Source organism: Microchirus variegatus, assembly GCF_963457635.1.
Source record: "Microchirus variegatus genome assembly, chromosome: 9".
Lineage (NCBI taxonomy): Eukaryota > Metazoa > Chordata > Actinopteri > Pleuronectiformes > Soleidae > Microchirus > Microchirus variegatus.
In genome coordinates this window covers 4,920,369-4,944,311 of record NC_139810.1, presented here as the reverse complement: position 1 = coordinate 4,944,311, position 23,943 = coordinate 4,920,369, and the positions used below count along the sequence as shown (strand labels likewise).

At 39.0% G+C, this 23,943-nt stretch overlaps 2 protein-coding genes across 2 annotated transcripts; both read right to left on the bottom strand.

Annotated features, from left to right (window-relative positions):
• Positions 1-2,274: 2,274 nt before the first annotated feature.
• On the bottom strand, positions 2,275-13,180 carry LOC310931364 (voltage-gated potassium channel subunit beta-2-like; the record flags this gene model as incomplete). Its single annotated transcript, XM_083894493.1, has 15 exons — positions 2,275-2,364; positions 3,339-3,427; positions 3,532-3,652; positions 3,845-3,939; positions 5,148-5,268; positions 6,060-6,145; positions 6,405-6,491; positions 6,578-6,621; positions 6,796-6,840; positions 7,167-7,211; positions 8,416-8,495; positions 9,040-9,077; positions 9,546-9,589; positions 10,813-11,144; positions 13,130-13,180. 15 exons carry the CDS (start codon positions 13,178-13,180, stop codon positions 2,275-2,277), a joined length of 1,368 nt encoding a protein of 455 aa, XP_083750619.1.
• Positions 13,181-15,323: 2,143 nt separating this feature from the next.
• Positions 15,324-23,377, bottom strand: foxp3b (forkhead box P3b; the record flags this gene model as incomplete). Its single annotated transcript, XM_083895005.1, has 11 exons — positions 15,324-15,384; positions 15,570-15,691; positions 16,462-16,563; positions 17,106-17,182; positions 17,897-18,050; positions 19,137-19,211; positions 19,305-19,392; positions 19,570-19,662; positions 22,382-22,547; positions 22,653-22,743; positions 23,354-23,377. 11 exons carry the CDS (start codon positions 23,375-23,377, stop codon positions 15,324-15,326), a joined length of 1,053 nt encoding a protein of 350 aa, XP_083751131.1.
• Positions 23,378-23,943: the final 566 nt, after the last annotated feature.

Here is a 23,943-nt window from a genome sequence, read left to right as displayed (position 1 = left end):
TAGACTAAAACACACACAGGTTCATATTCACGAGCGACACATTTGAAGAGTTCTTACATACTTATGTTTCTAATAGCTGCATATGAACATGTGCATCTTTGTTTTTGCCAAATCTTTTTTTTTTTTTGCCTCTGATTTTAACATGTAATTGATCTTCTGTCACTTCTCCATCAGTTTGTTAACATGGAGTGAAATGCAGCCGTTTGCTTATTAAAAAAATGTCCACTGTTTATTTACCAAATATAATCTTCCTGCTAAAGAAGCCCTATCTTATTTATGCTGTCGCACCATCCCAGGGGTACACGCCAGAACATATGTGTCTTGATTGACGGGCCGCTCTTACTCTGAATTAAACAGAGTACACACAGGCCTCCCATTTTATTCATAAGGTTGCAAGTTAGTATCTATTATATAGGTTGGTGTATGTTACGTTAATGTGTATGTTTGTTCGTTCAATGCTGCCGTCTTTTAACGCAACATTGCATGTACCCTTGTCACCGTCTCTGGAAAAGTCTCATAGAAACTCACAGTGCTAACATTGTTGTAAATAACTATTTGGATGTCTGGTTTTCTTACCTAAATTTTGCATTTCTTTCAGAAAACTGGCCGAGAAGGACTGACTGTTCAATAAATGAAATGGATGGGTTATTTCGATGAAGTCTAAAAATCCTTGTTTTGTTTGTCACAAAATGTGTTTTTTTTTGTTGTTGTTTCTTTTGGGTGGAAGCCGGTCAACATTCTCCACATCATATATATATATATATATATCTATAACATCATTGCACAAGGGTTTTCAAGGGTTTTCAAGGGTTTTCATCCAATAGTCTTCTAACGCCATTAGCAAACACAATGTACCATTAGAACACTGGAAATGGGCCTCTCTACACCTATGTACATATTGCATTAAAAACCAGACGTTTGCAGCTAGAATAGTCGTTTACCACATTAACAATGTAAAGAGTGTATTTACGATTCATTTAATGTTATATTCATTGAAAAAAGGTGCTTTTCCTTTAAAAATAGGGACTTTTCTAGGTGAGCCCAAACGATTGAACGGTAGTGTACACTACTTTAATATGGAGTTGGTCCCTCTTTTGCAGCTAAAACAGCTTCCGCTCTTCTTGGAAGACTGTGTTTCTATGGTGAATTTGTGTCCATTCATTCTGTCGAGCACTTATGAGGTCAGACGCTCAACAACAGATCTCAGTTCCAGTTCCAGGTGCTCGATGTCTCCGTTAGTAGAACAGATTAGCAAAAAAAACATCTTTCAGCACCAAAAAATTTGACTGAAAGTACCTCTCGGGTCATTCTTCTGAAAAATCCAATTAGCCACGTACATTTCAAAATGGTCGTCTTTTACATCAGAATTTCATTTCCTGGGCTGATTTCAGTGACGTTGGTGTCAAACGGTGAATATACGGGAAGCTTCTTAGCCTCTCCTGTATAATAAATCTCACTTCTCTGTGGTCAAAAATCTGTGATTCAAAATCAAGATTAAACCTATTATGCAATTTTATACAAAGTTGCCCCGAAAATAGCATTTCAGAGCTTGACTTCGCAGCCATCTTGGAAAATAAAATGGCAGCCATCTTGATTTTTGTGTGGCTAATTTTGGTGCTTCTTTCTACTTGTGAAAGATTTTCCTGGAAAAAATGCAATAATCTGCGATTATTAATCTAAGATTGTCCTTCACTGAGCTCAAGGGTCGATCCCAAAGCCCGATTGAAATTCAATACTTAACTGGTGTGGCCAAATACTTTTGTCCATATAGTTTATCTACATTTTATTATGAGCTACATCATAAACCAAATGTGGCTTTGCAATTAGTCAGTTTAGGGTATTTTTTTTTTTTTTAGCCTCTGTGATCAAAATAATCTTTCATGACAATTACTTGGTATAACTACGACTTCTGCACCTCCTCCTCTGTAGAAACAAGCCTCTTTCATTCTAAAATAAAAGGAGATACCAGTGCAAACCTGTTAGAATGGTGACACTATTCCCATTTCTAGAGGTCCTTCTTTCACCCCCTGCAACTGATGCATCATGGGACTGCGTGATGTCAGCTAACACACGTGTGATTACGAAAAGGTGCCTCTTTCACTTTGAAGGTTTAAGTTCTGCTTAAAAAGTGCAATTAAAAATTGAAGGACATTTAAGTGACAGTGCATCAGTGAGGTGAAGTTAATGTCATGGACCATTTTGACCTTTTTTTAGAAGCAGATTCCAGATAATCCACTGGCTGTTTGTCACAGTTCACCTCTGCTGCTGCTGCGTCTACGACCTGAAGTCCTTTCTGCTGCAGGACTTGTTTCCCAGGATGTTGTCAATCTCAGACACGAGGGACAGCGATAATTTTGGTAGAACCTGTAAGAGAAGACAAAAGAGCTGTTAGGGGCTCCGTGAAGACCTGTCTCATTGAATCTACAGTCCCTGAGGACACTTATGGAACTGTCCAGTTGCCTGAATCTACAGTCCTTGAGGACATTTATGGAACTGCAGTTGACTGAATCTACAGTCCTTGAGGACATTTATGGAACTGCAGTTGACTGAATCTACAGTCCTTGAGGACATTTATGGAACTGCAGTTGACTGAATCTACAGTCATTGAGGACATTTATGGAACTGCAGTTGACTGAATCTACAGTCCTTGAGTACATTTATGGACCTGTCTCATTGCCTGAATCTACAGTCCTTGAAGACACTTAAGGAACTGTCTCATTGTCTGAAGCTACAGTCCTTGAGGACACTTATGGAACTGTCCGGTTGCTTGAATTTCCAGTCCTGGAGGACGCTTATGGAAAGTCTAGTTGTACAAATCTGCAGTCCTTGAGGAGCTGTCTCATTGTCTGAATCTCCAGTCCTTGAGGACACTTATGGAACTGTCCAATTGCTTACATCTACAGTCCTTGAAGACACTTAAGGAACTGTCTCATTGCCTGAATCTACAGTTCTTGAGGACACTTATGGAACTGTCCAATTGCTTACATCTACAGTCCTTGAAGACACTTAAGGAACTGTCTCATTGTCTGAATCTACAGTCCTTGAGGACACTTATGGAACTGTCCGGTTGCTTGAATCTCCAGTCCTGGAGGACGCTTATGGAAAGTCTAGTTGTACAAATCTGCAGTCCTTGAGGAGCTGTCTCATTGTCTGAGTCTCCAGTCCTTGAGGACACTTATGGAACTGTCCAGTTGCTTGTATCTCCAGTCCTGTAGGACACGTATGGACCTGTCTCATTGTCTGAATCTACAGTCCTGTAGGACACGTATGGACCTGTCTCATTGTCTGAATCTCCAGTCCTGGAGGACACGTATGTGACTATGGACAGATTGTCTGACCTGTATTGCTTGAATGTTCTCCCTCAGCTGGTCGGCAGTAGAAGCTCCTATGAGGACGGCGTTCACGCCCTCGTTCCTCAGACACCAGGCTGCATAGAATTTAAAAGAAGACAAGGGAGCGTCACATGTGACGACAAAGGTGACGACTGAGGTGACGACGTCGTGGACGTCATCAACAAAGATGTTGATTTACCGATGGCCAGCTGGGGCAGAGTGCAGCCCAGTTGCTCGGCGACTGCATGCAGCTCTTTGAGCTTGACTTGCTGACGGTGTCCCTCCTCACTCAGGATCTTGTCCTTCATCCACTGATGACCCTGTCACAGAGGTCAGCACAGAGGTCAGCACAGAGCCACTTCAAACATGAGCAAACAAGAGACCTGAGTGAAATGGAAGTCAGCTACTGTTAGCTTTATTTGCATTATTTAAGAATAAACCAAGCTAACCAGCCTTAATTTAAAGGCTCTTATTTTTTATAATTCCATGAGATTTCAGAAGACTGAGTTTACCTTCAGTGAGGCACGTGACGAGGAGGGAATCCCGTTGTTATATTTCCCTGAGATGATCCCACAGGCCAGTGGAGACCAAGTCATCGCTCCAATACCTGCACATAAACAACATCTGTAACACTCTGAGACTTGTTTACGTGCAGCTTTTGATCAATTGATATTAAAACTACAATCTCCTTTTTAGTGTGTGATGAACACATACATACTAATGTACACTGACTGGCCATTTTTTTCTTAGAAGCAAATTATTCAACAAATTATTAATCAGCCATTCACATCGCAGAGATGATCAGCATTGGGAAGAAAGATGATTTAAGTGACTTTGAACATGGTTGTTGGTGTTTTACAGAGATGCACAAGCATCTCCAGAAAATATCCACTCATTGAGGTCAGAGGAACAACAAATAACCACGAACTACAAGCTTGGTTTCCAGAAGGCCACCTCTGAACTGTTAAAGTAGACATATTATAGCCTATTTCTCCAAGTGAACCAAGTTCCCTGGTGTCCTATTGAACATTTCTGCGACATGCTTTCAAAATACCGTAAAGATTTAAGCTTCTTCGCCTCTCCAGTTTAATAAATCTGACTTCTCTGTGGTCAAAAATGTATGATTTGATATCAAAATAAACCTGTTAGGTAATTTTATACAAAGCTTGAATTGGCAGCCATCTTGGAAAAAATAGCAGCCATCCTGATTTTTGTGTGGCTAATTTTGGTGCTTCCTGAAAAAATGCAATAATCTGCTCTACTATGTACCACAGCAGTTCAATCACTCTGCCAAAACAGTCCTGTTCAGAACGCTCTCTTTTGAGCGCCTGCCTCTTTAAATATGCAAATGAGACACAGGAAACCAAGTCAGCGTCACTGAGGCTAACGGCAGCTAACAGCAGTTAGCATTTGGAAAAGGACATCATATGCCGACTCTAGCCGGCACATTGCCGTCATATATAAAATGTAAATCCTCTGAGGCTGGAAGTTTGTGTAGAACTCTGTGCTGCACTGTGCAGACAAGAATAGAACACTTTGCCAACTTCCATTCTTCAGGATACTATTGCCCTCGCCTGCACTCTTTTTTATTTATTTTTTTTTAGGGACAAAGCGGAGCTCCGCGAGACAACAATTCCAGGAATGTCTCATTGTGACGTAGCAATGAGTGCGGAAGTCAACCTGGTGTGTTTTATCTCCTGTACTTAGACTGAGGAGGACCACAAAAACATGACTGAGTCATCTTTGTCGAAATGTCCAAATTAAAAAGATTAAAAAGTAGATTTTTACATAATATGTCTCCTTTAACCCGTGTACCTATCTTATGGAAGAGTTCGGGAAGCTGCACTTCAACTTTCTCCCTCTGGAACATGTGATACTCGGCCTGTTCGCAGACGGGCGGGATCTGGTTAAACTGCCGCGCCACAGAGTACGCCTCCTACAGCGAGCACAGGGAACAGGTTTGTACAAACACAATACAGCTCAATGGTGACAAAAGATCTGAAATATATATATATATATATATATAATTTATACAAAATATGCAATATGAATTTAAAGTTTTAGGTAGAAAAGGCTTAAAGGTTATGATAATGAGATTTGTATACTGCTATGTGCTGGTGCTCCCTCCACAACTCTTATTGTTATGTTTATTTCATTTGCACAAAGAAGAAAATGTATGTCCTATGTAACAATTTCGCTACAGAACAGACTAAATGATCCCTAAATAAAAAAATAAAATAAAAATATATATTGGTTATAGGCCCAGACACTCCCGATAGATATGCCCTGTTCAAAAGTTTGGGCTCACCTTTACACATTTTGTTGTGTTTTCCATTAAAAGTCACACTTTTATTCATCAAAAGAGTTGCAAAATGAAGATAGAAAATATAGTCAAGACACTGACAAAATTAGAAATAATGATTTTTTATTCAAAAATAATAATTTTGCCCTTTCGTCAAAGAGCCAGCAAAACTGTTTTCAGCTGTGCTAACATCTTTGCACAAGGGTTTTCAAGGGTTTTCTAATCATCCAATAGCCTTCTAATGCGAGCGAGAATGTTGTTTACCACATTTACAATCTATAGAGTGTGTTTATGATTCATTTGATGTTATATTCATTGAAGAAAAAGTGCTTTTCCTTCAAAAATAAACACATTTCTAAGTGAGCCCAAACTTTTGTGTAGTTGACGAGATGATGAGAAGATGATCGTCTGCTGTATGAACTCACCATGATCTCCATGGAGTTCCAGCGTGACGTTCCCCAGTAAAGGGCCATTCCATGGTTGATCACGTGGGTCATGGCCCTCACCGTCTCTACCAAAAAAAAAAAGCCCGGTTTAAATCACTAAATCGTCACATAAATATTCCAAAATACAACCGAACGTCAACAAAGCTCCGGCAAATCTGCAAACTGACAAAAACGTCGTCTTTGAGTGATAAATGTGTGGTTGTTTTAAACGACACTGAATTACATCCACAGAACAAACTTCTGTGTGTTTTTTAGTTTCTTTTACTTAAGAAAAAGTCAAAGAAAATCAGTAAATATGTGCAGCTCAGACTGAAGTGTGCCCACCTTCTACAGGCGTGTTAGGATCAGGTCGATTAGCGAACACCACGTCCACGTAATCCAGCTCAAGTCTCTGCAGCGACGCTCTCAGACCTGTTGTTGTTGGTGTGATGAAGAGAAATGAAAGTGTTTGGATGTTACAGGTACTGTCAGAAATGTGCCATTTTTTACTCAGTTACCTTCAATGATGTGTTTTCTGGACAATCCTCGTTCTGTTTCTGCTCTGAAAAACAAATAAGAGGTTCAAAAATAGAAAAAAGTCCTAGAAATATAGCTCTCTACTAAATAAAATAGGGCATAAACTCAGCTGAACGACTGTATATATGTATTATATATGTATGGATTATTATTATTATGATATGATTGATTATGATAGATAATAATAGATCATACGTACCTTCCTCCCCAGAAGATTTTGGTGGTGATGACTAAACTGGAGCGGCTGCATGTGAGGACAAAGACAAACAAAGCAGGACAAATTTTACTCACAAATACTTTAAAATCATGAATTCACCCCCACCCCCCTCCAAAAAAAATCATGAATTCAAAATTTGCCTCATTTCATTTTGAAATTATGAAACAATGAGCTTTCAAAACGACCTCATGTAGATGATTCAAAACAGAGGAATCCAGAAAAAGCAAAGTGCTGCATATTTAAGTGAACAATATATTCATAGAAAATGTCTGAAATTGTGATTTGATGTGATATTCATTAAAGTTATGTCACATTTAAACTTTTGAACCTGCCCATGAAACATGCATCAGTACCTCCATCCTTTCTTCTTGATGATGCTCCCCAAGACGACTTCAGCCCTGAGAAAGAAGAAGAAGAAGGTGGAAATAGAGCTAAATATGACAGTATATGGTGATAAATAAGGCAGCGTGTGCTGTGTGTGTGTGTATGTGTGTGTGTGTGTGTGTAGTGTTTCTCAGCATCTTTATGCACCCACAGTCGTAGGCGGGGGTCACTCCTTGTACACCCGCCACATATAGAGACAAACAACCATTCACCATTCACTGTCACACCTATGGTCAATCTAGAGTGTCCAATTGACCTAATCCCCATATCGCATGTTTTTGGACTGTGGGAGGAAGCTGGATAACCTGGAGAAAACCCACACACACACACACACGGGAGAGGACATCTGGGGCTTTTATAAGTTGCCCTCCCCTTTTATGCTGTGTGCACATTCAGCCCCTGATTTTGAGGGATTCCAGATTCCAGGAAAGTCCTTGAATCAGTCAGTCAAGGTGTGGGAACCCTGGGAATTAATTTTCAGTGCAGAAGTATGTGCATGTATTGACACTTGCCAGGCACATTCAGACTTTTGTTAAATGACTCATATTATAGCCTATTTGTCCAAGCTAACCTAGTTCCCTGGTGTCCTAATGAACATGTCTGTGACATGCTTTGGTCAAAATACCTTAAGGATGAAGCACCACAGCAGTTCAATCACTCTGCCAAAACAGTCCTGTTCAGAACGCTCTCTTTTGAGTGCCTGTCTCTTTAAATATGCAAATGAGACACAGGAAACTACGTCAGCGTCACTGAGGCTAACGGCAGCTAACAGCAGTTAGCATTTGGAAAAGCCATCATCACATTGCCGTCACAATATATAAAATGTAAATCCTCTGAGGCTGGAAGTTTGTGTAGAACTCTGTGCTGCACTGTGCAGACAAGAATAGAACACTTTGCCAACTTCCATTCTTCAGGATACTATTGCCCTCGCCTGCACTCTCATGTTTTTTAGGGACAAAGCAAAGCTCCGCGAGACAACAATTCCAGGAATGTCTCATTGTGGCGTAGCAAAGAGTGCAGAAGTCAGCATCGCGTGTTTTATTTCCTGTACTTAGACTGAGGAGGACCACAAAAACATGACTGAGTCATCTTTTTTCCCACACTTTGCCGACTCATAGGGCCTCCAGAGTCCCAAATACAAGTATTAAAAATGATTAAAAAGTTGATTTTGCATCATATGTCCCCTTCAAACACAAGCATAAATGAAAACACACTTACTTTCCTGCACTGTAAACCTCAGCCGTGTCAAACAGGTTGATTCCACTCTCGTAGGCCAAAGTCATCAGCTCCTCTGCCACCTTCAACACAGAGTTTGAGAGGACAATCATCCCGACATCCCATCTGCTCAGATTTTTGAATGATTAATCACTATATATATATATATATATATATATATATATATATATATATATATATGTATATATATATATATATGTATATATATATATGTATATATATATATATATGTATATATATATATGTATATATATATATATATATATATATATATATATATATGTGTATATATATATATATATGTGTATATATATATATGTATATATATAACATTATATTTATGAACACATTCAAAACACAGACTGATGTTTCAGATTTCCTCAGATGAATTTTAGGATAAAGGTTTTTGATTTGATCAGAACTGCCATGAAATGAGTGAGTGAATGTTTTTTACAGCTGATATAGACATACAGTATATAATATATGTTATATAATATTATATATGGAAAGAAATCATATATATTTAGTCTTTTGCTTTCATGATTCCTGGACTAAAGGAACAAAGTTTAGGAAACGGAATACTTGTCCAGATGTTCTCTGGCCTACCTCATTTGTTATCTGTCCTCCAAAGGTGACCCACGTGCCTGCAAATAACAAATAAACTGATTTCACCGTGTGCTAAACAAGCAATAGAATCATTAAAATGAAATAAAATTAAACTCAAAGTAGTGTTCAGTATACGTGCGCACAGATCTGTAAGAAGACCACCCAAAATTCAATTTTATTCAAGTATTAGAGTAAAGTTCGTGGTACATTTAGATTAGGGAACAGATATTCACCATTAACTAGGTGCTTACTAACATGCATATAAGTAGCATACTAGCCCTTTATCAGTAAATATTAAGCACGTATTAACACCTTATGTAGGAAAAAGCTTAATTCATGACATAATAGAGGTAGAATAAGGTTATGTAGAATAAGGTGTTAATATGTGCTTAATGATGACTAATAAAGGGCTAGTATGCGACTTATATATGTTAGCAAGCGCCTAGTTATTGGTGAATATTTGTTCCCTAACCTATTTTTTTGCACTTTGTATCTGCTGCACTCACCTAATCCAAGACAGGACACCCTCAATCCAGATTTACCCAGATTTCTGTCAACATAAAAGTCCACAAAAAGGTGAGAATTTGACATTTGAATTTCTGCTGGATGTTTTCACAGTAAATGAGGTCACTAAGGTTCACTTTGCCCTAAAATACTTAAGAATGACATCACTTGACAAATAAAGACATAAACCAGTCTGGACAAATGTTGAATTCAAACGTTTTCCTCTTATAGAGTAAAATCATTAATCAGCATCAATTATCAGTCATCAGCTGCCCCTGATTTCCAAAACAACTTCTCCTATTTATTTCTGCCTAAAAGAGTCATTTTACGTCATAAATGTTATCCTTTTATTGCAGGGGTGTCAAACTCATTTTCACCGAGGGCCACATCAGCATAATGGTTACCAGATGTAACTGTCATACAGAATAAATGTAACTAAATCTAACTAAATATAATGTAAAATAAAGGTCACTACTCTGTAACATATTGCTAAATAACTTTCTGTATTTATTACTCGTCACATATTTTTATAAATAGTTGTGCCACCTGACATTCTTTTGTTGTGAAGTGAAAATACTGTTTAAAATGAGTTAAAACAGTTAGAAATGTTCAAACACATTGTTCTGGACTCAAACATATGCATTACACCTATTTTGAAAATACTTTTTAAAAATACCTATTTAGAAGCTTTATTTGTCATTGAACCATATACAATGATACACTGATCTAGTGGCGGTGCCAGGTGGGTAACACAATCGCCATGCATTGTGGGAAATGCAGTTTATGGTCAACGCACGCCTTAAAGCAGCATAGACCTATTTTAGCACAGATTTTTAAAACCAATTAATCACTCGCGGGCCACATAAAATGACGTGGCGGGCCACATCTGGCCCCCGGGCCACATCTGGCCCCCGGGCCTTGAGGTTGACACGTGTTTTATTGTGAAATAGCACCGTTCCATGTCCAAACAAACACTTTGAAACTGCGTGAAATTCATGATGGAAAAATCAAGAGGCTCCGCCCCCTCTCGACCAGACTAGATGCCCATTTGAGTTTTGAGGCCCCTGATGTACAGCGATGTCCTTTAAAAACAATCATACAATAACATTGTCCCACATTGACTATATTTTCTATTAATTTTGCCAACTTTTTTGATGAATAAAAGTGTGACTTTTAATGGAAAACACAACAATAATTGTACAGGTGAGCCCAAACTTTTGAACGGTAGTGTGAAACATGCAGGTCAGGACCTGGTGTGGTGTCTCTTACCTGTAGATCATGCCTGTAGAGTATGACGTGCTGTCCCTGAGCGACACGTGGTTCATTTTGAGGAAATCCTCCAGGTTCTTGAGCTGAGCGGCCGCGCGCACCTCCTTCAGCCGCTGAAACTCTGCCAGGTGGTGACTGCGCTGCTGCCTCTCCTCCTGCTCCAGCGTTTGCTCGGACAAGAAGAAGCTCAGGCCGCTGTGCACGCTGTCGCTCATGGACGCCAGAGACAGTAACTTGCCTGCAGAGATGCCACCTCCACCTCCACCTCCGCCGCTGATGCTGCTGCTTCGACTCCCGGGGGGCAACGCTCCGCTGCCTCCTGGCTTGGGCATCTGGAGAGTGAAGGCCAAACAAAAAGCCAATGACTTCCATCTCTAAAGGCTGCGTTTACACCACTTGGTGCCAGTGACCCAGTTCTGGTCTTGTCCTCTCATGTGGCACAAATCAGATATGAGATATATCAGATATCGTCAGATCGGGTTCAGGCCTCGTTTTGTATGTGGATATGAATCAGATGTGTGCGTCAGTGTCAGCTGACTACACAACTAGGATGATGGAGAATGCTGTGTTATGATCACATGACTCTCTTTCAACCTGTGTAATGGAGGACGAGGACTAAAACCAGCGGACTCAACTCATTGAAAAAAATGTTCTAAGTGAGTCCAGACTTTTGAAAGGTCGTGTAAATATTATTATATTATATTTACAATAGGTCATAGAATTTCAAAATAAAAGTTCTTGTTTTGAATGATAAGTAGTTTACAACAAAAACATGCGTTTATGACGCAAGATTAATCTTTTCCCGTTTACCTGCCAGCATATTAAAATGCCCAAAAGCACGTACAATACATCCAAAACTAAATAAACACAGGACCGACAAAACTAACTCTTAGAAATAAGGGTTTGAGGAATTGTCTTTCTAAACGCTTGTTTTCAGGATTTTTAAGTCGTTTTTTTTAACTGATCTACAGTTCGGCATCGTTTGATTTGGTTCTTGCGTCCCACGTCGCGCTCGTGACTCTTCCAGTGATGATACTCTCTGGCCAATCGGTGACCGGCAGTCTGTCGACGTTTGGAACCTGAGCACCAGGTACGAGGTAGGAACTACACTCTTAGAAATAAGGGTTCCAAAAGTGTTCTTCTACAAGGGCTGAGGTTTTACCTGGAACCATTTGCTTCTGAAAAATCCTTTCCCAAAGAAAGGGTTTTTCAAGGGTTCTTGGTATCACTAATGGTTCCAGTAAGAACCATTTTGATCCAGAGAACCCTTTAAAAAAAACCTTTTCCCGAATAAAGGGTTTTAAAAGGGTTCTTGGAGCCAAAAAGGGTTCTCCTATGAGGACAAGCCAAAGAACCGTATATGGTTCTACTTAACACTTTTATTTCTAAGAGTGTACGGACAGCAAAAACAGACGTTGTTGCTCCAAACTCAGCTCTTCATTCCTGACCCAAATGCACACACATTCTTGTCCAGTCTTCTTAGTGAGGACACTCCATTATACCATACACTAATCTTAACTACCACAACTAAATGCCTAACCCTAACCCTAACCTAACCCTCAAACACACACACGTATTATATAACATAATTGGTTTTTTTTTGTTTTGGTTTTTTTAAATAATTTCCTTTCACACCTCATTGTTGTCTTTGCAACTTGGAAAATACGGCCGATACAGATACAGATCTTAGTGTCACAGGTGATGTTTGGGCTAAAGTCTGAAGTCTTGCTTGTGTGTTGAAATGTAAGCCTTTTTATTTTAGCCTCAATGGACTCATGGTTACATTCATTACGAACGGATAACTCCACGTTCTCCACGACAGGAGCCAATTTTAGAAATGCTGGCACATTTATTTGACATCCATTATTTACTTTCCTCGTACATTTTTACAAAACACAATACATTTGGAATATTAGGCTAATTTCGTCGTAGAAACCTTCGTACAACCTCTTTGTGTTTTTCAAGTGTTCTAGTAATACTACAAAATTTGAGTTGTATTTTTATTGTAAAAAAAACACCCTGTATTAGATGCTCGTAAGTTTCCCAAACTCATAATTGTTAATACGTCTGTATAATTGTATGATGTCACACCACAGTACACGTCCTACTGTCTTCTTTGTTCTAACCAGATAAAGCAAATACACTGGGAATCCCAGCCAGTCAATAATTCAGGGGCCTCTTTCTGCATCCAGAACAGGCATCGAGTGACTTTATCTGAGCAAAAGAGCAGCGGAATCTCAAAATATCAAATCCAAAATATCACCTCAGTGAAGCATCCCATAATTCACCCTCACCAACCAACAGTGGCTGTACTCACCCGTGAGGCCGGCGTCCGGCCGATGTACGGGTTCTGCACGATGCTGCTCATGACAGAGGTCGGTGGCTGGTATATGAAGCAGGTGAAGCAGCAGCAGCAGCTGTGTGTCACTCTCAGTCTCAGCAGATGCAGGTGTGTGTGGGGACAGATTTTAAAGTTCATATGCGGAGATTTCCTCTCCCCGCCCTACGACACGGTCGACCGACGCGTCACGACAAAAGAACCCTGTCAGGAAAGTGTGTGTCTGCACTGCAGAGAGGACAGAAAATAACTCGGCAGTAAATTATTTATCCTGCCACTAAAACTAACATCTGCTCTAAAAGCTTGGGATTATAACAGCAGAGAGTTCTGGAACCCCCGTCGTTTTTAAATGGACCATTACCATACCGTTCAAAAGTTTGGGGTCACTAAGAAACGTCCTTATTTTTGAAGGAAAAGCACTTTTTTTCCCCAATGAATATAACATTAAATGAATCATAAATACACTCTATACATTGTTAATGTGGTAAACGACTATTCTAGCTGCAAACGTCTGGTTTTTAATGGAATATGTACATAGGTGTATAGAGGCCCATTTCCAGTGTTCTAATGGTACATTGTGTTTGCTAATGGTGTTAGAAGACTATTGGATGATTAGCAAACCCTTGAAAACCCTTTAAAACTCGTGTGCAATGATGTTTGATCCTTATTTCTAATCTTGTCAATGTCTTGACTATATTTTCTATTCATTTTGCAACTCTTTTGATGAATAAAAGTGTGACTTTTAATGGAATCGGTGACCCCAGACTTTTGAACGGTAGGGTATAAACGCTCACTGTTGCCTGGTTTGAATACCTAGGTTCTTCGTACACTCTTAGAAATAAGGGTTCCAAAAGGGTTCTTCTACAAGGGCTGAGGTTCTACCTGGAACCATTTGCTTCTGAAAAACCCTTTCCCAAAGAAAAGGTTTTTCAAGGGTTCTTGGTAACACTGTACTGTTCCAGTAAGAACCATTTTGATCCAGAGAACCCTTTAAAACCCCTTTCCTGAATAATGGGTTTTAAAAGGGATCTTGGTGGAACCTTTATAAAAAGGTCAAGCCGAAGAACCTCATATGGTTCTACTTAACACTTTTATTTCTAAGAGTGTAGTTGACATCATGCAACCCAGGTGATGCCATTGTAGCAGGCAACTAGAAAGAAGAAGAAATCTCTGACAGACCGGATTCAAAAAAGTGCAGTTTCTGCCTCGACAGGTTGGGGTGAAAGGAAAAATAGGTAAGAGAGAAAGAGAAAGAGGTTGTATTAAGTTACAGGACATTTCTGAATCAGTGTTTTTAATGTCATTTATACAAGCATAAAAAAATATATAGATATAAATTTTTATCATAGCATAAAAATGACAACACGACTAGTGCTAATGCTAATAATAATAGCCTCGAAAGTGGATCTGGATTCTGCAGCCTGCGGGATGAGGAAATAGAGACAGAGAGGACAGAAAATGTCCAAGAGTCTGGAGGTAACGGATTCCCCCTCTGAATCTGTCTATCCAGCCATTTTCACTGCACCTTTTGAGGTTTTTGAGGAAACAAGGGTGACGATAATCACTTCCTGGTTTATCAGTGCGGTGAGGTGTGAGCACAAAAACCATCATGGTTTTTTTTTCTTCTTTCTTTTACATCCTCTCCATAAGATAACAACACACTGTAGAGTTAAAACATAACAGGATGTCGTAACTTAAAACAGCGTTTGCTATACGTTTGGTTTCAGTCGGTGCTGAGTAACTATCGCTGTTATTAGTCAACTACAGCACACTGAGACAACGACTGAACAATGACTTCAAATCTCAAAGGAAATCAAAGAGACACTCTGAATGAAGTATTAAAACAGCATTAGAGATACACTGTCAATTCAAATATTAATATTAACCATAATGCTGTTTTTGTTGTTGTTGTATTATTGGGGAATAATATCCGTCTGAGGCTTTTAAGGGATTTCAGACGACTGTCATAAATGAGTGAAAACAGGACAAAACAGCAACATGTCGGTTTTATTTATTTTTAATGTCAGTTCATTTTAAAAATCAATGCGTACAAAAAAAAATAATACTTCATGTATCAGAAAAAAGAGAGGAATGAAATACAACTACGTCTAACATTTGAAAACAACAACAAATCATGACGACTCCAGCTGCACAGTTGTGTCCACGCTGGTGTTCACGGCTCCTCTGGACAATAATACTGTGAGTAGGACGTGAGCCACTTGACAGGACAGTCCCTGTGAAACACACACAGTGAGTGTGACAACAAAGCATTATCCCCGACCATAGCCTCTTATAATACCTAACTTTATAATAAACACAAATCTAGCCCTGAACCAAGTCCTAGCTTTTTGCTATTCGCGTCTAAAGCTAACACAGACACAACTTGCTTCATAGATAGATGTGAGGAGATGCTCAGTACCTGTGATACTTCTGTCCTTTCCTCCTCTGGTATTCTGTTTCGTCCACCGTCCACACGGCTCCCTTCCCTCCCTCCACTCGCACAAAACACTTGTGTAGACTGAGGTTGTGACGCACTGCATTCTGGGAGAGAGAGACGAAGACTGTTGATTAACAGTGTTCAAAGTCAGGGATTAATTTCTTCCTTCTCACTGGGACTGGCCAATGAAACCATAACCAATATATTAGGAGGTGAATAAATTGGGTATAAAATATCATAACTGACTGGATTACGTCAAGATGTTTAATTTACACATGAAACCCAGGTCGAAAAAAATACTAGAATTCCCATTAAAGCTCACCAACACGAACAAAACCAGGCGTGTACAAGCACAACTATACCTGGTCTGATATAAGTGAATAAAATGCATGTGATAGAGTGTAAACTAATCCTGTCATATACGTATATATGAATAATATATATGACGTATGACAGGAGTATGTGTCATAATTAGGTTATACACAGTTCACATATTGAGGTTAATTACTTTTCTAACACTGTATTGGTACTTATTTATTCAGCGCTTGTATATTTGACTCAGAGGTAAACATGTTATTGTATATTCTTTTTTTCTTTTGCTTAATATATATATACATATATAAATATATTCATTATATGTGTATACATATATATTATATATATATACACACACACACATATATATATATATACATATATATAGTATTTCTGATTCTAATTAGTGGACAGAGAAGATGAAGTGAAGTCGCTCCAACAGTGTCACGTTCTCTTGTATTATTTTTGTTGTAATAATAACACAAATAATACTAATAATACTAATACTACTTGTATTACTACTACTAATAATAATGATAATAAACACAGACGTTCAAACCTTCCAGGTGGCAGTGTTGTGTCTGAAGTAGCAGAACATGGTGGTGAACCAGTTGTAAATCTCATTAAGCGTGCGCTGTTTTTCTGAAGACTCCACGATCGACTGCAAACAAGTCACAAACAAGTCATTTCTGTCATGGATGAAGCACACACACACACACACACACACACACTGGATATATTATGTTAAAGGCATATTTTTACGCCTCACGTCTACCACAGAGCCCTCAGATTCATACCTCGCTTTAAATGATGTATTCTCTGTATTCTCGTCGACTAATCGATCATGGGACTGCCGCCCTCATATATCAGGATATGAAGTTGACTTTGAGTTGCATTTGAAGGATCTCTGGAAACGTGTTCCTGTTCTTTGCATTTTATTCTGCTCCACTTGGCACTTTGAGTTTACTGTACTTCTGTATTCCAGTCATCTGTCTGTAACTATTTGTTTGTTTGTTATATTGAACGTTTGTCTGAAAGAGTATAAATAAAGGTTAAATAATAATAAAAAAAAGAAAAGCAGATGGTTCACCATATACAATCTATATTTGCTTAATTCTATGATATTTTAAGAATATATTTGGTGCTGTTTCTAACAGGAACAGACACCTTTTATTATTGTTATGAACAACAACAGAAACTCACCCATCGTATCAAGTAGGCGTAAGTGTACGGAGGCCTGATGTTTTTGTGTTTGTAAAATTCAATACTGGGGACCACATCTGCAACAACAACAACAACAGTCATCAGACAGAATGTCTTAGAGCAACAATGAACATTCACACGTTCACTCTCATACATTCATACGCTGACGCTATAATGCACTATAATGAAGATTAGCGTTTTCCCACCTTTCAATAAAACATGTTTACTTCTTTTATCAGTTCTTGTCCGGATTAATTTTCACACAAAAACAATCATTTATTTAAAAAACATACACACATTTTCATATGCATTTTACACATTATTTGGCCAATTTCATAATGAATTCAATGGTTACAATTTCAACGATTGAGTTACGATCTCCACGTCTCGTTTTTTGGGATATAAAAAGTGAATTGGTATGAGATTAATTTGTGTTTACCGCACATTTCCAGACAACAGGTGAAGCATAAAAACTATAAAAAATATTGTTTTGTGTATAAAAACAAACAAACATCCAATATACATTTAGAAGTAATTTAGACCGAAAGGTTACATCACAAATACTGTATTCCATAAAGGAATATATATATATATATATATATATATACATATATATACACACAATGAAATGTTTTTATATATTATATATATGTATATATATATATATGTATGTATGTGTATATATATCATATACATATATGTATGTATATATACATACATATATATGTATGTATGTATATATACATATACATATATGCACTGTAACGTTTGGTGAATGATATTTTTCTTACCTGTCAGGAGGTTGGCAGAAGCAGCAGCAGCTCTGTAGCCGTGTTGGCTCAGTTCCTCCAGCTGTTTCATGCACCACTGTTGTACTCGGTCTCCGTCTGCCACCTGAGGCTGTGGCAGGAACAGAGGGAGGCTGTACGGCCACTCAGAGGCTGCCTTTTGCACCAGGAACGTTATTCAAAGAGCGATCATCAGAAACAAAGTTCAAAACTATGTACACTACTGTTCAAAAGTTTGGGCTCACCTATGCAATTTGTGCTTTCCATTAAAAGTCACACTTTTATTCATCAAAAGAGTTGCAAAATGAATAGAAAATATGTTTTCAGCTGTGCTAACATCATTGCACAAGGGTTTTCTAATCATCCAATAGCCTTCGAACGCCATTAGCAAACACAATGTACCATTAGAACACTGGAAATGGGCCTCTATACACCTATGTACATATTCCATTAAAAACCAGACGTTTGCAGCTAAAATAGTGGTTTACCACATTAACAATGTATAGAGTGTATTTCTGATTCATTTAATGCTATATTGTTCATTAAAAAAAACTGCTTTTGCTTCAAAAATAAGGACATTTCTAAGTGAGCCCAAACTTTTGAACGGTAGTGTATATTCTAGTGTTTTGCACTGTGGTGCTGAGGTGCTGACACATCATCAGTGTGTCATATACAGGTGACTGAACAACATTTAAACTCATCTGATAAAGTGTATTCATGTTTTGCCCACTTTATCTTGCCATTAAACAGCCTTTTTGCTCTGTAACCCTGTTCCCACACCCGCACCAAAGTCCATAGAGAAAACCAGCGATTTCATTTCATAGAAAACACAAGTTATTGATACACTTCTGACTTCAGTGAGAAGTGTATCTCACTTCTCACTTTGTCGTTTGAAATACTCACCCTCATCAGAGAAACTTGCTAAATGAGACAGCAATCGACCAGAAACTCCTGTGTCTGTGCAAGCTTAAAATGCTTATTTTCTCTATGGAGTTTGGTGCATGAGAATGAAAGGTTTACGAGGCGGTAAAAATGTGTAGTTGTACAGTGTGATATTCTTAAGACAGCATGCATTTGAGGCTGTGTAGGGTTTTTTGTTTGACAGTGCTGTTCTCACTGAACGTGTTGCTCCATGTGAGTCACCGATGTTTCACCTCATACAACTGAACTATCCGTTTAAAATCATTTTATGGGCAGACGAAAGAAAGGTGAAAGAAAGAAAGTGAGTCAGAGTTGAACATACCAGATCGGTGTACTTGTGTTCAGAGAGGTGCAGGTGAAGTTGCATCGCAAGGAGTTTGCGTTTTTCCAGAATGAGCTGAAAATAAAACATCATCACATTTGTATTTCATTTGTTCTGAAATAACGGATCACACCATCATTTCAGACGGGCGTTTTTGTACCAGCTCACCTGGCTCTCCATGTACTGCACGATATCCTGCTGGACCCTCCACTGAGCAACACTTCTGTCACCATGACTGTGTTCAGACTGGAGATGCCTACGAGACGAGAAGATGATGATGACGTTTTTATGACATCTGGATATACACTTGTATTCTATGAAACATAAAATCAGACCGAGAACCACTGAGATAAACGACACAGCATACAAATAACCAGTGCTTAAACTGAACAGAAACACAACTCTTCAGCGACCAGTTCAACCGTCCACTCACTTTAAGAAGCTTGGGAAGTCTTTGGACACTGCGTCACAGCCCGGCCAGCGGCAGAAGCCGCTCACAAACAAAGCACTGCTTCCCTCAGAGACGCTGCAAGAGAAAGACATTATCGTATGACACCAGGTGTGTCCTGGTGTGGTTGTGTAAGGTACTGACACATAAGGCTAGCTTCACACGACAACGATCTGAACACAAACCGCAAAAGTGCCGTTGCGTTCCCACTTTTTATTTCGCGTCTAGACGAGCGTCTTTAGGTGGAAATCTGCACATGGTCAGAGGCGATTCTAGAGTCTGTAGGGGCCCAAAGCAAAAATTCCCAGGGGGCCCTTCCTTCCAACCAGTGTTCATCACCATTATGTTACAAATAATCTGACACCAACGAAAAATGTACGAGTTCAAAATATATATATTTTTTTAAATGAATGAAAAACCTTGAATAGTAAATAGTATGTATATAGTAATAGTATGTATAGTATGGTATAGTAAAAAGTATGTGAAAATATAAATGTAAAGAACAATAAAATACTGTAAATAGCTTTTAAAAAAACTATATAAACGTATTAAAAAAATACATTACACTGTAAAGAACCCAAATTATAAAACAATATAAATATATAGAACAATAAAATACTGTAAATAACTGAAAAAAAATATATATAAACTGAGTAAAAAAGATATGCATTACACTGTAAATAATCCTCTTCATTTTCCAACTTGCAGAACCATAACTTCACACAGGTTAAAGTGAGGTGGGGCCCCTTTAGGGAGGTTTCCTACTGAGATGTCATTGCAAATCGCCCATTGTTTTTTAAGGGGGACGTGGAGGCGGCTGCTCACTGCACATTTCAGTAAAAACAGCCCTCAGGCTCCGAGTGTCGGGGGCCCCCTATCGGCTCGGGGCCCCAAGCAGTTGCCTGCCTTGCCTGTTCACAAGCTGCGCCTCTGCACACGGTGACGCAAAAGTGTGTGAAATTTGATGCAGTATGCATGCCAGGTGGCTAGGTGGCACTGTGAAGCACTGCCATACAACACCAGGAGCACACGAATGCGTTGAAACTTCCTTCTACTACATTAAATTAATCATAAACACACTCTATACATTGTTAATGTGGTAAACGACTATTCTAGCTGCAAACGTCTGTTTTTTAATGGAATATGTACATAGGTGTATAGAGGCCCATTTCCAGTGTTCTAATGGTACATTGTGTTTGCTAATGGCGTTAGATACGGTGGCCGACAGGGGCAAACGCACTGCAACCCCAAAACACCAGCCAATAAGAAAACACCGGCAAACAAGAAAACACCGGCAAATAACAAAACGCCAGCAAGTAACAAAACGCCAGCAAGTAACAAAACGCCATCAAATAAGAAAACGCCAGCAAATAAGAAAACACCAGCAAATAAGAAAACACCGGCAAGTGAGAAAACCCCAGCAAGTAAGAAAACTTTATATATATTTTATATTCCCTTTGAGGTATTTTGTATATGTGTATATGTGTACTGGAAAAGTTTAAATACAGTTTGTAAAAAAAAAAGTTTTCACCCAACACTGCGATAGTAACCAGCTGCAGCCACAGAGACCAACACCCTGGCGTGACAGATTTTGTTTAGTTAGTTTTACAAACAAACTTACAACAATAATCACCGTTAAAACAATTAAAAATAGAAACCTTTATTGTAAAATTATGACATGACAATTTTTAAAATTTAATTTTTTAAGATTTAGTTTAGTTAGTTTTACAAATAAACAGTGAGCAGTAGTAAGGGGAAGAAACATTGATATCTGACAAGGTTTTATTAGTTAATAGTGTGAAAAATGTGTAAAACGGTGAAAAAAGTATAACAGCGGAGCTCCAGGGGGTGTGTGTATGTGGTGCTTGTTGTATCCGCTCTGGGGCTCCAGGGAGGCGGTTAGGTGGTGGTCGTTGTCCCCGCTGTGGCGCTCAATATATGGACAGGCTAACATACTTTTAAATTCTTCCTTCGTTCTTGTTTAAGATAAAAATCACTTCCGTCCAACCACTCCCGTCGTTTCGGTGTGTATATAAAGTTTTTAGAAAAAAAATCCCGTACATTAAACCACTATTATCACGCCAGGGTGTTGTTGTCACGCCAGGGTGTTGGTCTCCGGGGCTGCAGCTGGATGCTACTCCAACAGTGCGAGTCAACAGGTTGGTCGAAGACCTGCACGACAGCGCCCCCACAGACCCGGAGCACTTCCGTTTTCCTATTTGCCGGTGTTTTCTTACTTGCCGGTGTTTTCTTATTTGCTGGCGTTTTGTTACTTGCTGGCGTTTTGTTACTTGCTGGTGTTTTCTTATTTGCTGGCGTTTTGTTACTTGCTGGCGTTTTGTTACTTGCTGGTGTTTTGTTACTTGCTGGTGTTTTCTTATTTGCTGGCGTTTTGTTACTTGCTGGCGTTTTGTTACTTGCTGGTGTTTTGTTACTTGCTGGCGTTTTTTGTTATTTGCTGGTGTTTTCTTATTTGCTGGCGTTTTGTTACTTGCTGGCGTTTTGTTACTTGCCGGTGTTTTTTTGGGGTTTGCAGTGCGTTTGCCCCTGTCGGCCACCGTAGTGAGAAGACTATTGGATGATTAGAAAACCCTTGAAAACCCTTGTGCAATGATGTTAGCACAGCTGAAAACAGTTTCGCTGGTTCTTTGATGTCTTGACTATATTTTCTATTCATTTTGCAACGCTTTTGGTGAATAAAAGTGTGAATTTTAATGGAAAACAGAAAAAATGTGTACAGGTGACCTCAAACTGTTGGTAGTGTACAGTATGTCGACGTGAAAATGCAAAAAGTCACCCATCATGAAGTCTGGCCTCGATGGAACTCTGATTTGGAGCGTCTGTCCTCAGAGGCAGCAGGTGATGACTTTGTCTGACATAAGGGCTCATCTGTGGCGAAGAGGACAGCGAAGGACGGCCCGTGTCCTCCTCTTTCTCACAAACGGAGGTGGCCGCGTTGTTTTCTAGACACAGCAGAGAAGGAAAGGTCTTGGATAGTTTGGTCCAAAATACATGAAATGAAAAATGCCTTCAAATGTCTAAAAAAATCGTTGGGGACGAGGACGTACCGTGTTGTCGTCTGGAAGCCATTGGGAAAACGTGGCGCAGCACTGACGGCCTCTGCTGCTTCTGTCTGACGCCTTCGCCTCCACTCCAGCACTGAGAGGGAACAAAAGCAATGTCATTATTAATATTTACCACACTGGTAACATGACAAAACCACTTAACAATGAAGACTCGTCTGATAAATTTGACAGTGAGCTGACTTTCTTCTCAAAATCAAAAAGTATCTCGGAATGACTTGAAATTTACCATCGTAATAGTCGGCATTGCCCTGAACAAGGATCTGTTGAAAATATTTGCAAACCTCTTAAGGAATAATTTTTACACATTTTTGAAATTCAGGCAATGATCCATTTGCCCTGATGCACTTTGACAGTGAGCTGACATTAGTCTGGTACATTAAGACTTGCACCTGCCCGAAAACACAGGAAACACCTGACATGAAGAGGGGCCTGATGACTGTGAGGATTTCATCTGAGTGTTTTTTGTTTGTTTGTTCCAGCAGAGTTGTGTGATGTTGTCGGCTGAGTCATACCTGACTTCCTGAGGCAGGAGGTGATTCTACGCTCCTGGTCTGAGGAGGACGTGGTGGTGGTGGTGGTGGAGGAGGAGGAGGAGGAGGAGGAGAGGAAAGAGAAGGAAGTGACTCCTCAGGTTGTTTGATCTTGCCCTGCGGTGGTTGAACTTGGGGCTGCCCACATCTCACACTCTGACTGGTTGTTTCTGGCATCTCTATAGCGACAGAAGAGAGACAGCGATTTTAACCATAGAAAATGTAAGGTTGTGTCTAGAGCTGCAACTGGTGGTTATTTTCACAATTTATTAATCTGTGGATTATTTTCTCGATTAACTCCTAATTAATTAATTAATTAATTAATTAAATAAACATACAATAATTAATAAATAATTAATGTTTCCCAAACCTCTAAAATATCTTCTTTTTGTCCACAAACCAGAATGATTCAGTTTTAACAATATCTTTGTGATCTGGAGCAAAGAAGCTAGAAAATATTCACACTGAAGAAGCTGAACAATCAGAAAACAGAAAAAACACAAATTAATTAAAACGATTAATTTAGGAATTGATGAATCATCGATGAATTACTGGAGCCTGAGTTGTGTCCTATTGTGATTTCTGAGCAGAAATTCCACACTTCCTGCATTAATAACTGCAACAACAACATTGTTGGAAAACACATAATGTGTCTAATTTACTGTTAAAACCTTTATTTAATTAATTAATTAATTAATTAATTTATTTATTTATTTTTTATCAATTCAGTGTATCATATTTTA